Source organism: Momordica charantia, assembly GCF_013281855.1.
Source record: "Momordica charantia cultivar OHB3-1 chromosome 8 unlocalized genomic scaffold, Mcharantia_2.0 BLBB01000008.1, whole genome shotgun sequence".
Taxonomy (NCBI): Eukaryota; Viridiplantae; Streptophyta; class Magnoliopsida; order Cucurbitales; family Cucurbitaceae; genus Momordica; species Momordica charantia.
Window position 1 is genome coordinate 2,787,973 of NW_028275166.1, and position 14,373 is coordinate 2,802,345.

The 14,373-nt window shown below is 31.1% G+C and overlaps 1 protein-coding gene and 1 long non-coding RNA gene across 2 annotated transcripts; one reads left to right on the plus strand and one right to left on the minus strand.

Moving 5' to 3' along the window:
- Positions 1-1,951: 1,951 nt before the first annotated feature.
- On the plus strand, positions 1,952-13,122 carry LOC148209384 (uncharacterized). Its single transcript, XR_015793276.1, has 4 exons — positions 1,952-2,079; positions 4,689-4,788; positions 7,299-10,088; positions 12,644-13,122. It is a non-coding gene; the product is annotated as an uncharacterized LOC148209384 (long non-coding RNA).
- Positions 5,127-5,863, minus strand: LOC111005023 (flowering-promoting factor 1). The gene has a single exon (XM_022276369.2). The coding sequence runs from the start codon at positions 5,768-5,770 to the stop codon at positions 5,438-5,440; it is 333 nt and encodes a 110-aa protein (XP_022132061.1). The 5' UTR covers positions 5,771-5,863; the 3' UTR covers positions 5,127-5,437.
- Positions 13,123-14,373: the final 1,251 nt, after the last annotated feature.

A 14,373-nucleotide genomic window follows, 5' to 3' on the forward strand; every position in this document is an offset into this window, starting at 1 on the left:
TGTAAACTTCGAAGGCTGGTAAATTTGTGCACCAAACAATGAGGTGACGCTTTGAGCTTGTAGTTTGTTGAAGAAATTTTAAAGTCTTTGACTTTGAGCTTGTTGGAGATCTTATGCTTGTTGAAGTTTGATAAAGTTATTTGACCGCTTGAACAAGTTGTTAGACTTATAGCTTGATGAAGTTATTCGACTATTTTTTATTATTTGATTTGTTGGTTGACAAAGATAATACTCAACTATTGAAGTCTCGTAGTATTTTACTTTTCGAGTTTTCAATTATCTAGATCTTCAATCTCTAAATGCATGATAAATGGTCGAATGACTCTAAATTCGTGTAGATAATTATGAATGTTCTGATAGTTCTTAATATGAATACCTCTAATAAATGGTGACTTTATCTATCTATTGCATTTTGTGTGTCTTATGCGAGTTTTCTTACACAGGGGTTGATCCCGATCTACACATAACTAATATAATTAGTCAATATCATCAAACGACCCTAAGAAATATACCTGACATAATTTGATTTGTTGATTTCATAATTAATTTGAACACACGAATAAATTTGCAATGATCTCAAAGACAATTTTAAAATAACGTCATGACATTTTATAATTGACTAAAATTTATCATTCAAAATGACTAAAATGAATAAAAATTAAAAGTACATGCACTAAAGTGAATATTTAAGACATACAAGAACCAAAATCAACCACATGCCAAAAAAAATTAAAACAAAATGATTCGTGAGTTTTTTAAATAAGCAATGAAATAAGCATGGGCTGGAGATAGTGCTCCCCACATCTGCAATTCAATTTGATTTTTAATACATGCACGTATCGTGGAAGTTAGGATCATGGCAAACCTTTCACACCCATATGGTGTTGTGCAACAAAAACTAATATAATTAATATAAACATTGACAAACATTTAAATCCGTAAATTCGTATTTTTATTCTATTATTTAAATTGTGTATTGCTAAGGAATAAAAAAATATAATTTATAATTTTGATCCTTAAAAGCACACTTCCGTTTAGAAATAATAATTGAATTGAAGTTAATCATTACTTTATTAAATAGGGAATCATCATTTCATCATTTAAAACTATTTTCTAAATATTAAGAATCTAACATGTCACTTTTTTAAATATTGAATATTGGATTGAAATTAGTTTACAACTTGAAAGCCCAAGGTGGATTTTACCAACCAAAAAATCTCCAATTTACAAGTCAAGGTTAATGTTGAAGGGTCATTGTCCAAACTTTGGGTTTCCAAGTGAGAAAATTAACTTTTATATTTTAATTCATTGATATATTAAAATTGAATAAACTCAATAAATAGATAAATGAACGAATATATAGATTTGCAGTTTGATAACTCAAATAATTACTTTAAAAAAACTAAGAATAGTTCACATTAATTTAATAAAATATGTTATTTGAATAGTATTTGCTTAGGCAGAAATTTGATTTCGTGTTCTCAGGATAAAAGTTTCAACAAATACTTGTATACCACATATTAGTGTGGTGTTAAAAATAGCTGTTTTTGTCCATAAGTGACCATCTCTACTTACAAAATTTAAACATAAATTAATAAATAATAAAAATGTTTGAATACAAATATATGACTACATTTAAATTTTTTTTAGTGAAAAGATACAAAGATAGAAGATTGAACCTCCGATCTTTCTTTCTTTAATAGTTAAAGTAAACACGTTTATTGGTAAAAAAAAAATTAAAAACTATGATATTTCTAAAAATACATATGTTATATAATGAAAATTGACAAATATTTATACAAGAGAGATAAATTTCGATTAAGAAATAGCATAAAATATATATAAAAAAAATATCCCCCTTAATTTCACTCTCAAACTCAACAAAACGAAGAGGGAAAAGAAAGCAATATTTGGCGGGAAACGGATTTTGCTATTTCGCGGCCTCGGCCTATTCGATATAAATGCTCGATTTCTTCAATCCTTATGTATCAACGACATCTACAGAGACGCGCTCTTCTCCGGCAACGGACTTTAATCGGCGCCGGAAGTATCTGCACTTTCACAAACGCTTTTCATCCGGTAAGAGTAAGCATCATCTGTTCTACATTTATCTCGCAGTACTGCATTTATCGCTTTTTTGCTGTTGTTTTTGTTTGCTGAGGAAGTAGGAGTGGAAATTAGTAATAAATTATTCAGAAGTTTCAAATGAATTTGACGAGATTGATTCGGTTTCCTCGTTTTCTAAATCGTAGAATAGAAACAGAATATTGGATTTCTCTCCTCATTCTTCTCCGCTCCAACCGTGGACTGCTTAGGCATGAGAGCTAGTGTTTGGTTTTTTGTTTTCTATGCTCTGTTCCTAAATTAGATGAATCGATGATCGTAATCCTGATTTGTTTGCGTCAATTGAGTTCAGTTGTTTGGAAGAGGATGAAGCTGATAGCCAATTCTTTCAGATGGTGACAAGATTTTGAGTTTTATAACGGAATTTAAATAGTACAGACTTACTCTGTTTCTGTGATAATTTAACCATGACAGTCCAATGAATTTGCCAAGTCCTGACCAACTGAGCTACCCTTGAGCTGCTTTTCTATTAATTAGGGATCAAGCCTTTGAATTGTAATTGGGCACCAAAGACGACAAAAGATACAATCGAGCCTTGGAATTGCCAATTTCCTTCACAATAGAGTTTATATCTACGATGTGCCGGAGCCTAGACATAACACTTGGTCGATTTATTTTCCTTGCTCTTATTTGAAAGAGTTCGCAGTCCTAATAGAAGTTATAATAGTCATTAGACACTTCCAGCAACTGGGGGGAAGACATTAAAAAAAAAAAAAAGAGGCGATGAAAAGTGGAAAAAGGAAACTACCAGAAGCTAGTTTTCTTATGGATTGTGCAGGGATGTGAAGATAAGTGACCTGAATTATCCATTCATGTTTCCAAGCTAAACATTTCAAGGAAGATCAAGAAATTAAGAACATGCTACAGATGACAGAGCTCTCTCAAATGGAGGAATGAGTGGCCCACGAAATTGACAGTTTCTTTCATCTCCTGAAGATGCCAGAGAAGGCTTGGGATCTCACTGCACCAAACACCTTCAAATAAGTGAATAAATATGTAGATAAAAGTTTGGTCATGTCTTTGAATCAGGAGTTCACATCCCTAAAATGTTCCTAAATCTAAACCAATTTAAAGGTCCACTTCCTACTCGATAACACGGTAAGATATAAGATAAATTACAAATTTAGTCCATGGACTTTTAAAATTGTAGGTCTAATATTTGTTTAATTTTAGAAAGTGTTTGGTAAGTCTATAGACTTTCAATTTTAAAGTCGTATGTCTAATATTTGCTTAAATTTAGAAAGCGTTCAATAAGTCAATGAAGTTTCAATTTTTATATTTAAGAGATCATTGATCTATCAAATGTATTAGATATAAAACTAAAAGGTCATGATGTTTTCTAAAAGGTGTGCTGGGATTTTATTGGAGACAATTTAATTGTGTTTAATATATTTATCCATTTTTAAAAATATCTAATAGAGGTTCAAAGTCGATACAAAATTAAAAGATCAATATCCTATTAATCACATTTAAACTTAAGAAATTTATTAGTTACAAAATTAAAAATTTAAGAAACTATTAGACACCAAAATCCATATACCTGCCCAACTTTTAAAAATTAAGAAACTAAACTTGTAATTTAACAAGATACTCAAGGTTCTATTAACTAGACAAATAAGCCTATTGGAATTGACTTTGTATCCATGAAATCTCATGATTGATACTCAAATTGGTGCGGTATATTCGTACCATAATACACGAACAATAATAACTAGCTAGTCTTTCTTACTAAGACTCGAACCCGAAGAAAAGAAAATTTATGGATTGAATCAAATAGGCTGTATTTACAAAGAAAGTACGGGATTATCAGGGAAAAACGAATAATCCTACCATTACGTAGATATAAAGTCACTCGTTCTGTTAAGTCTGGTGTCTGAAACTTACTCGTGTCAGGACCACATAGAGAGACACTTTGCAGTTTTCACACCTTATTTTTCATTCGGATTAGGGAGTCAGTTCCACGTGCATACAGGCTACAAAAATTCCAATATAATGCCCCACATCATATTCGACACATGGCACCTTGCACCTGTATTGTCACGTGAAAACCCATACTTCTCTTTCGCTCTTCCTTGGGACCTCACATCTGTTGGTATTATTCCCAATCAAAAGCCTACTTCGTAGGGCCTATTGTATATGATTGATAAATGATTCTATATATACCGCCGTCTCTTTCATTCTTGTTTTTATTTTTCTTTTGATTGGATAATTGATTTGTCTTCATCTGTATGCTCGTTGTGATTGAGAAAGTAATTCAATGATTTGATTGTAGGGTAAAACACCTTTTCACAGTCTTTTCTTTGTGACCTGGGTTTTATAGCAGCACCATGTAGTTCGCGTAGAAAACGCGATTCCTTCAATTTTGCAAAGATCTTTGAAATCTGAAAAGTAAATAAGGCCAAAGCACTGTTGGATGAGGGGCAGAAACTCAAATAATAAACGAACAGATTAATGTTTTAGGGCACCAGTAAATTTGTTTTTAATTTCCATGACTGGTTTATAATTTGTGTTCCTTTGGGTGCTTGATGAACACGTCAAATACGGATTTCCTTCCTTTACTCCAGATTGTTCTCCATCATTCTTGGAATACTGTCCACGTCTTAACAAAGTTGAAGTCTTTTGCTGGGATGACACATATTGGTCTTGCGGACAAGCACGAGACAGGTCACTTCATCACTCTTACAAATTGTATCCCTCGTACTTTCCTAACTATTTTGCTTAATAGATGCGCTATCCCTTTTGGCCGCGTCATAACAAGGGCAAAAGGACTGGTAAATTGGTAATTGCTCCGTTTTAGTTCGTCTTAAACTAAAAAAAATATATTAGGAGTCTAGATTTAAAATTTTTTCTTTAAGTTTTCTTGAAAAATTTTAAAATTAGAAAGATTTATATGTATATAAAATGTCAGAATATATTAAAACATTTTAGTTAGCCTTTGTCGTGGGTATCTCCTTCCTTCGCGAAGCCTTATTTATAATTTTATGTTTTGGGGCGAGAAAAAACATACCATTCTTTTATTGATATATATGATACAAACACATTAATGATCATATACTATAATTACACGCATCATCACATGGAACTACACAAATAAACATTACGCATCTTCTACTTTTGTAAGATACCACGGAGGAAAACTAGGCAACCAACCTGAAGAAAACTAACTAGTGGATCAACAGCCCATTCTTACAAGATAATAATACACGACAAACAATTAACGAGGCACATGCATGCGGCGGGATTATATATTTTTTATATATATGACGACATAGGAGAGATGGAAAGAAAAACACATGAAAGGAGCTGTCCAAACTCACATATCTCGAACGTGGAAAAGATTGGGATTTTTAATGACTATGTCGTACATGTGAACGGAGTTGAACTTGGCGAAGTCCCTCGGGAGAGAAATAAGGTCAATGGAGGAGCGTTTATGAAACTGGAACAGGTCTGGATCGCCTCCATAGTACCTCTCCCATCCCAAGGCTGTGAGGATTTCCTCGAGGGAGGAGTAGGATGACACGGGCTGGCCCGTCGGTAGGTGTATCAATACCTTTCGCCTTGAGTTGCCTAGCCTTCCATCAGAATCCGCTTGAGGATTTTCAATCAGACGAATTATACCATTCTTGAAAACCCAAACCCCAGACATGTTTCTTACCTTATGCCTTTGGTTTAGTAGTTTCGATGTCTGATGTTGGTCTGAAAGGATATGTTGTCTAGGTAGGACAAGTTGGAGCTTTCTGGTGAAGTAAGGAGGGGGGTTGGAGGGGGTTTATATACGAACAATTAGCAAATAAAACAAGAAGAAAATACTCTTGGGAGTGCGGTGTGTTTATTAATTAAAAGGGATATGAGATGATAGGAATGTCTGGCTTTTGGCATAGAATCTAGATATTGTGGGTCCTAATGGATTTAAATATGAGGGTACAGGGATTCTCTTGAGGGTGTAATTTTAGGGTACAAGAACCATCCGTGTGGTTAGGTTCGATTTTTAGGAAGAATCTCTATATGTTATTTCAAGCTTTACTTTTCTATATATAGAGGAGGAATCTTTATAAATTGGAGACACTACTCTAGAAATATATAATTCTTTATTCAAAAAGGTCAATGAATAAAAAGAAGCTGCTCCCACTCAGATCACGAGCTATCCATGTGAAGGGGGTTGGTTATTTGGAGATACTGGGGCTATATGAGATCGATGTCAATGTAATGTTATGGGGTATTTCCCGAGTGGAAAAGTGAATGGATAATTTGAAGAAAAATTTTGTATAAAACATGCAACTCTAGGGGAGGGTACAAATAAACATCAAAATTATTACGGTCATTTTATCTAATTTTGTTGTCAAAATTGAGAACAAATGTTCCCAAGTGTTTGTGCATGGTGGTTTTTCTCTTTGAACGTTGGATCCTTTTTGCGTGGCTTCTGAAAATGCTTACCTCATTTCTTGCATTACTAAATTCGTACGTTTTGATTTTACATTGAGGGTAGTGCAGTGAGATAGATCTTTGTTTAGGTACTGATAGAGATATATTATATTACCCTCTAAAATATGGTAAATTAAAATGTGTTTAGGTACTGATAGAGTAAGATCAAGTAGTTGTCTTATCTACCATTAAAGTATTGCTACTATATATAACTAATGATTTTCATCGTTTTAATGGATACCATTTATGAATAATTTTTATATGATTTGTTATCAATGTTTAGATATGACATTAGATCACCTAATTTTAACTTGACAACTTAAATATTTGTAACTTATTTTAATAGGTTGGTTTAATTTAAACCTATATCTTTATTTGAATGGTAATATTCTAAAGAAACGTACCACACAGTGAGGTTGAATTTGGCAACTGATGTGCGAGGACCACGAGATGAAATCGTATATGGATATCCTTTCTTTTACAGCTTCTTAATACTTCTTACAATGAGCGTAGAATTCAAACGTTCACTCCACATGCCATCACGTGGGCTACATGGTCCTTCACCTAGAACATCTCCTGTGCGGGCGCCGGCACGTCAATTCTAGCATTTTGTATGATTTAAAATCCATTTGAATTATATTTCTCTAGATAAAATTTCCATAACTTTATCGACACTTTTAGTTTGTCAAGTCTATCTCCATCAGTTTTAACTTTATTTCCTATATTTACTTTATTTGTTCTTGTTAATTTAGGGCTAAATAACAGTTAAGAATGACTTCTAAATCAGTTTTAATGAAAGCAACGAGGCCAAGAGATGGATACGGTGGTCCTCATATTGTCGAGATTGGATCAAAAGATGTTCCCTACAAGGGCTGTACTCCGGAGAAAGAGCGTGTGGATGTATGCCTTTACACATCCAACCTTCAAGCAAAGAAGTCTTTTTGCTTCTTCATGTTTCTCTTTATACCTGCCGTGAGGTAAGATCGAGATATTCTTGTTTACCTTTTATCCAATTTGTTTTTATCTTATTATCCACTCCCAAAATTTCCACTCGGTCTACACCTATACAGGTATACCGAATAATATTTAGATGTTTACTGATTAGTATCTCTTATATACATTCTTTAAAAAATTGACAGCTTTGGTGAATAGAAAGATACCTAGATAAATACCTAAATATTATTTTGAGTGTTAGTATGTATTTATGGTATGAATGCATCTTTTTGCTAAAGTATTGAAGTGTTTTTTTTCTTTTTTTTTTTTTAATATTTCTTTACCTGCAAACCAAACTTTACGAACAATTTTAGAGGTGATGTAGTCTGCAAAAAAGTGTTCTTACAATATAGAAAAATATTTCCGAACCTATTAGGAATAGTTACCTATTACAATATATTGTACATGTTGAGAAAAATGATACCACTGTTGAGAAAATGAAAGTGATAAAAATAATGTGGAAGCAATAGTAAAATTATCAATGTTTGATGAACAATGAGGAAATATGAAATGTAATATGAGAGAGTAGAAACCAATGGATGAGAAATCAACTTCAAATTGAAGGTGATTAAAAAATGTGAATAAACAAATGAAATAGTACAAATGTTGGTGATACAAACCTATCAAAGTAGTTCACCTTTATATAGGCACAAGGACCTATTTAATAACCAACATACAATTTAAAACAACATTAAAAAACTAGAAACTTACAAGTTATAAACTGAAATTTAAAAGATAAAAAACAGAAAATTAAATTTAACATTTAAAAGAAAAGAAACTTAAAAACTGAAAATTAAATTTGAGTTATAAGAAAAAACTCATAATTCAACAGTACAAACCATGACTTGTTGGTAATATACTAGGAATGTATAGAGAGGTGCACGCATTGTGTAAATTTATGTCATAATAATATATTTCTTCAATTTTGGGCACATGATAGTTAGACTTAGGTCAAGCTATTTAACTAGCGAGTTTCTTGAAAAGAAAATTTAAGTGTGCTTAGTAAATAGTAGTAGTATTCATAATCATCTTTTTTTAATAATCACAATTTTGTAATAAACACTTTATGGTTAACATTTGAGTGTAGTAGCGTTACAATCAACACTATAGATAAATTCTGGATACCCTAAAAAAAAATTAGGATTTCCTCGGAAAGTTGGAGAAATGTTCATTTTACACTCAAAATACTTGCTTATGAAAATACATACTTCTAATAACATTTTGAACCCTCTTTGAAACTAGTTCTTTTTTTTTCTTTTTTAATATCTATAAGTGTCAGTTAAGTAGATGACTACCATGGTTTGAACTCATTCTTTCCCAGTCTTTTACTATTTCTTTATTGATCATTAGGTCCTACCATGATTGGTTTTTTTTACCATTAGTTTTCATTTATTTATTCAGGAGTTCGTAAAAGAAAGTGATTTATATTGGATATAATTCATAAGCGTACCATTCAAACTGTAAGAAATAGTGCAAAACAACACACAAGGTGGAAAGAGCACACACTTTTTCTTTCGTAAATTTGGAGGAAGATTAGAGGGCCTCCAAATACGAGATAAAAATTAGATTTTCGTTGACATCAAATAAGTATTTTTATTCGTCAAATTCATAGGTAGACATTGTAGGAGGCCTAACTATTTACTTTCCCATCTCACAAGGGTGTTCGAATTTTGGAGGACAAAAAAGCCACCAAGCATTAAGTTTTTATTTTAATTAAAAGCTTCTCTAACATAGCTGATCACCTAGAATAACATTGCATATTTCAACTTAATATATAATTGTAGATATTACCTAAGGGATTCTGGGAGGAGGGGAAGTTATTTAATTTGCAAAGTTCAATTGAACAGTACTCCACAAATTTTATATAGCAACTTGGGCTAACTTTTATCTTTCAAGTTTTTATATACACAGAAGAATCGTCCATTGTGGGAGAGAAAAACAAAAGTAGTTTAATTTGTAGCCTCCACTACCGGAAAGTGTCACAGTCTCATATACGTATGCAGTGATTGTATTGTCAAAAAGCTTATAGGGAAAATGAAATATATGGCCCGATTACGAAAGAAGCAAAGGTGGAAAAAAAATTCCCTTTAGGTACGTAGTCCAGTTGTCCTCGTGGGGAAGAGGCTTTACAGTAAGTTCCATTTAGCCAGCTGGACTGTGCTCGCCGACATCTTTTTTATTCAGAGACAACAGATCCTCTACATTTTCACAATGATACGATATTATTTACTTTAGATGATTTTATTTTTGATTTCATCTAAAAGACTTTGTACTAATAAAGATGTTCTTTACTTATATACTAACGATTTTTCTCTTACATAGTCAGTGTGAAACTTTGGTTGCATTCTCATAAAATTTATCATTTTCAAACAAATTCATTTTGTTAAGGACGTATAACATTACATCCAATAATTTTTCATACCTCTTGTTATGTTTATATATAGTTATTGCTAGCTTGCCTTGGGTTTCTTGATGGATAATATTGTAGTTATGAGGGTAAAGGTCTGCTTTCTCCATTGGTATACGCATGGAATGGAATCTCTTGTGAGGTACTTTCTGATATGCCATTTACATCTTATCAGCTTAATTTTTTATGTTCACACACATAGGTTTAGAAAAGAAATGATAGGATAATGATGATGATAAACTCTTAATTTTCTTGACTGAGTTGAATAGTTTGGTACGAAATTAAGTGGAATACGTTGGGCTGGATGGATAATATAACCTCCTTTGGATACTATGATAAGAAATTCCCCCCTTTAACTAGATGGATGTTATCTAATCTACTATGGCCTCTTGGGGTATGGTTCTTGTATAAATTATTTTTGATAGGTTTGTAATTTGAATGTGTTCTGTGCGTTGATCATGAAGATTATAGAAAACAACTCTTTTTAAGATCTGGTTTATAAACCGAGCTTAAAAATAAAGCTAGTAAACACTGTTTATCCAAGTTTTTGTTTGATTTGCTATCAAATTTTAAAAACATTTTTAAAAATCTAAGCCAAAATTTGAAAGGAATTTTTTTTCATTTTTTTAATTTGGGTAATAATTTAGATGTGTTTTTGAAAGAAAAATAAATAGTCTAGAGAACTTGCGAGCCTAACAAGCATAATCATCAAAGATAAAAACTAGAAATGAAATAGTTATCAAATAGTCCAAAAAAAATTTTAGAAGTAAAATAAATTTTTTTTATTATTGTTAAATCTTTCCTTTTAGGAGTATTAGGAAAGTAGACGTCCTCATCTTCTTATCGCTTACTATAATATTTATTTGCTCTAGGTTGGAGGATTAAATGATTTTACACTTTGTTTCATATAGATGTTTTTCTTATAAGTTCATGATCTTCCCTCTTTCTAGCTACATGTCTTACCCCTTGTAAATAAAGTCTACGAAATTTCTCCTCAAGCATAATCATCCTACGAACAAAGTACTATTATTTTAGAGAACACCATCTATTTAATAGGTTTAAATTAAGATTACCTTATAAGTTAATTGAAGCACTTGTCATGGTTGGATCATAATTTCCTTAATAATAATTGAGATATTTTCTTTATAAATTAATCTTTCCTTATGTTTTGTCTGGTAATATATATATTTTTAGTATATCATGTGGGGTAGAGAATTGAAATCATAACTTATTGGTCGGAGATACATGTCAATTACTGTTGAGTTAAGTTCGTTTTGACTTGTTCGGTAATATTAAAGACCATCAAATCTCTCCTTAAGCAATCATCAAACCACATTTTTTTCCTGAAGGACACCCTCTACTTGTTAGAGCTTATGCTTAATTAAGATAATTAAGATCAAGTTGTAAGATGATTGAAGTTTATCTGGTTTGATTATCTCCTGAATGATAAATATTTTAAAACTATATTCTATTCTCCTATAATAGAAAGTTGATTAACCTAGGGATTCACTAATATCTACTTCCTATATCCTAAAGATTTCATTTTTTAAAATAACATTCCACTCCTAATTAAACTTCAAAACATTCACGATTTTTTCTTCTTTTTTTGAATCACGAATCAATAGGATTCTCACTTTCTAAACTCATCAATTGTATATTTTATTGAGAATGCATGACAGCCTTAATGTATGTTTTTCTCTAGCATTATCATTTTATAAACTCATAAACTATATATGTAACGTGCAAAAAGAATCCAAATTGTCGTGGAATTTCTGAGGGGAGAAAGAGAGAAATAATAAATTTTTCATAGGTTGCGGCCAGGAGTAGATTAATTAGTTTAAATACATGAAATAAGGGATATGTTCCCCATAGCCATAAGTTAATAGCATTGATTAAGCAACCTTAAGGAAGTTATTCCTAAAGGCTAGAGGAAAAGAAATCATATATATGAGAGTTGGCAGGGCATATGTACTCCATGCATCTTTTTATTTTATAGTATACTTAGTTTAGCTATAGGAGAGTATTTAATACCTTAATTTTGATGTCCTTTGGATTCTTCATTACAAACTTTGATTAATATTTTAATTTACTAAAGTAATATATCTTAGTAGCAAAGATACATGCATACACATTACATTTGTAATTATCTAATAGTAGTTCATGAGTGTGATTCTATATTCTCTTATTTAAAATTGATTGCAATTAGAATAAGTTCACAGACCAATATACGGAACTTTTTTTTTATGCTTTCAATTTTTTTCTCATTAATTAACGTCATATTCTTTGGATTCTTTTTTGTCAATCTTAAATACTTATTTGATGATAAGTATAAATTTTTTGAGAGTGCCTTTATGATCGAGATATTGTTCAATATTACTGGCTAATTTGAATTTGATTAAATGTATCTTCTACGTATAAGTACATATTATAAATGTTGTCACTACCAATTTTAATTGATAATCTTTTTAATGCTTTTGATATCCTTGCGTACTTCTCCAATTAAATAATTTGAAAATTGTTCTTGAGATTCTCTTCAATGTATTTACTAATTAATGATGATGCAATAAATAAGTCACCTATTGGTACATAATAGTTTGTTGTTAATATCTCTTATGATTAAACCTATAATTTCGTTGGATGTAATGACAGGGTACTATCAAATTACCATGAATAATTGAATTATATTTTATGAAGTAGGGATTGGTTGAAATACTATGCTACTTATGGTAGAACCAGGGAGTTGAAAAGCAATGCTTTTGGTTAGGGGTAAAACCAATTGAGACACATGCATGGGGCCTCAGCTTGGATGCGTCGAGGACGAGAAGGAAGGTGCCAACGTAGTAAAGTATTGAGAATGGTCTTCTAACAACTGGTTTAGAATATATATCCGCTAGGTGACAAGAACGGGATGCAACTATTGAAACGTGTCATTTTTTAGTACTCCTTTATAAAAGGTAGAGTCCCACATTTTTAAAGGTACGCAATATCTGTTCCTTCAAATAAGTTTGGATTTGTTTTTAGTGGAGGGGATATGATGATTTGAACCTCTAACTTTAAAGGAAGGAGAAGAGTTGATGTACTATTTTGGTTGGAAAGCAATGTTTTTAATCTTCATTTTCTGTATCATCGAGTTTGTGTATTAATGTGTATATAATTGTAAATTCGTGATAATTGCAAGTGGGGGTGTTTTTTTTTTTGCAAGTAAATAATTATCATAAAAAATGAACATTTTGAAAATCAACAATACTTTTTTAGTAGAAATGTCTAATATTCCTCTTTCTTTTTCTGAAGGGCTCTAAAGTCTTCTAGAAACATGATGTTATTATAATTGTAAGTTGGAGAAATAAAGATGTATTTTTGAAAGATTTGATTGTGTTTTCAGACCTAAATTATCAAATTATGATGTGTATGGAATTAGATTTTTGTTCATTAATATTGTACTTTTTTCAGAAATGATAATTCATTTGACCGTTTTGGACAGACAAGGCCGAACCGATCTCCATTGTTTCAGTCCATACTCATAGCATGATTTTTGGGCCTCTCTCGGTCCGTACTGTCTCCTGCTTTATGATTAAGCCCATTTATATGGATACTACTCTACTTTAGTCAAAAGAGTGTTAATTTTTTTTTAAAAAAATTTTAGTCTCTTATATTTTAACATTTTGTCAATTATATCTTTCCTATAAGTGAATGTTAAAAGTTAGCTAATAATGAGCTTACATGGTGGTACTTGTATAATTTTAATGTCTCTTGGTTTTTGTTTCTTCTTTTTTTTTTTTCTAATTGAAAAAGGTAACATTTGATAAACATTTTTTTTTGTTCTTTAAGTTTTATATACAACTTATTTTTTTAGAAGTAAATATTTATTATGCACTTTATAAGTTAAAAATGATAAAATAATATTTTTGTTTATGTTTCGAAAAAAATATTGAAAATAAAAAAAAAAACTAAGTCACCTGATTTTGTTGTTATCATCCTTTATACACCATTTTAGAAACATTTCTCTTTTTAGAAACTTTTCTTAAAAAAGAGAAATGAAAAATATAAACCATTATCAGATGTTCATCTTTCTCAATGAAGAAAAGAAACAAGAAAGGACAACATTACGAATGAAGCTTTCACTTTTCCTCCAATTTTCTAAAAAGTGGCCAGAAATGTCAATTTTTTCTTAGGCGGCATAATTGTCTTAATTAACCAACTCAAGTATCATGCTTGTCAACCAATTCTAATCTTTACCAACAAAAAATATATAATGGAAAATTGTAGAAACCCAAGATACTAAAGGTAAAATTTCTTGACAATAAAGGCTAAATTAAATACATTTCAAAATATTAAAGATGTCAACATATATTTAACTTGTAACTATCCTAGGGTTTATCGATCTAAAATAATTAGGGTTAATTGAGAAGGAATGTATTCAAATTTTG

What these genes read in the sequence shown, in the direction of transcription:
- LOC111005023 (XM_022276369.2), bottom strand. Translation starts at nt 5,770, where the DNA reads ATGTCTGGGGTTTGGGTTTTCAAGAATGGTATAATTCGTCTGATTGAA.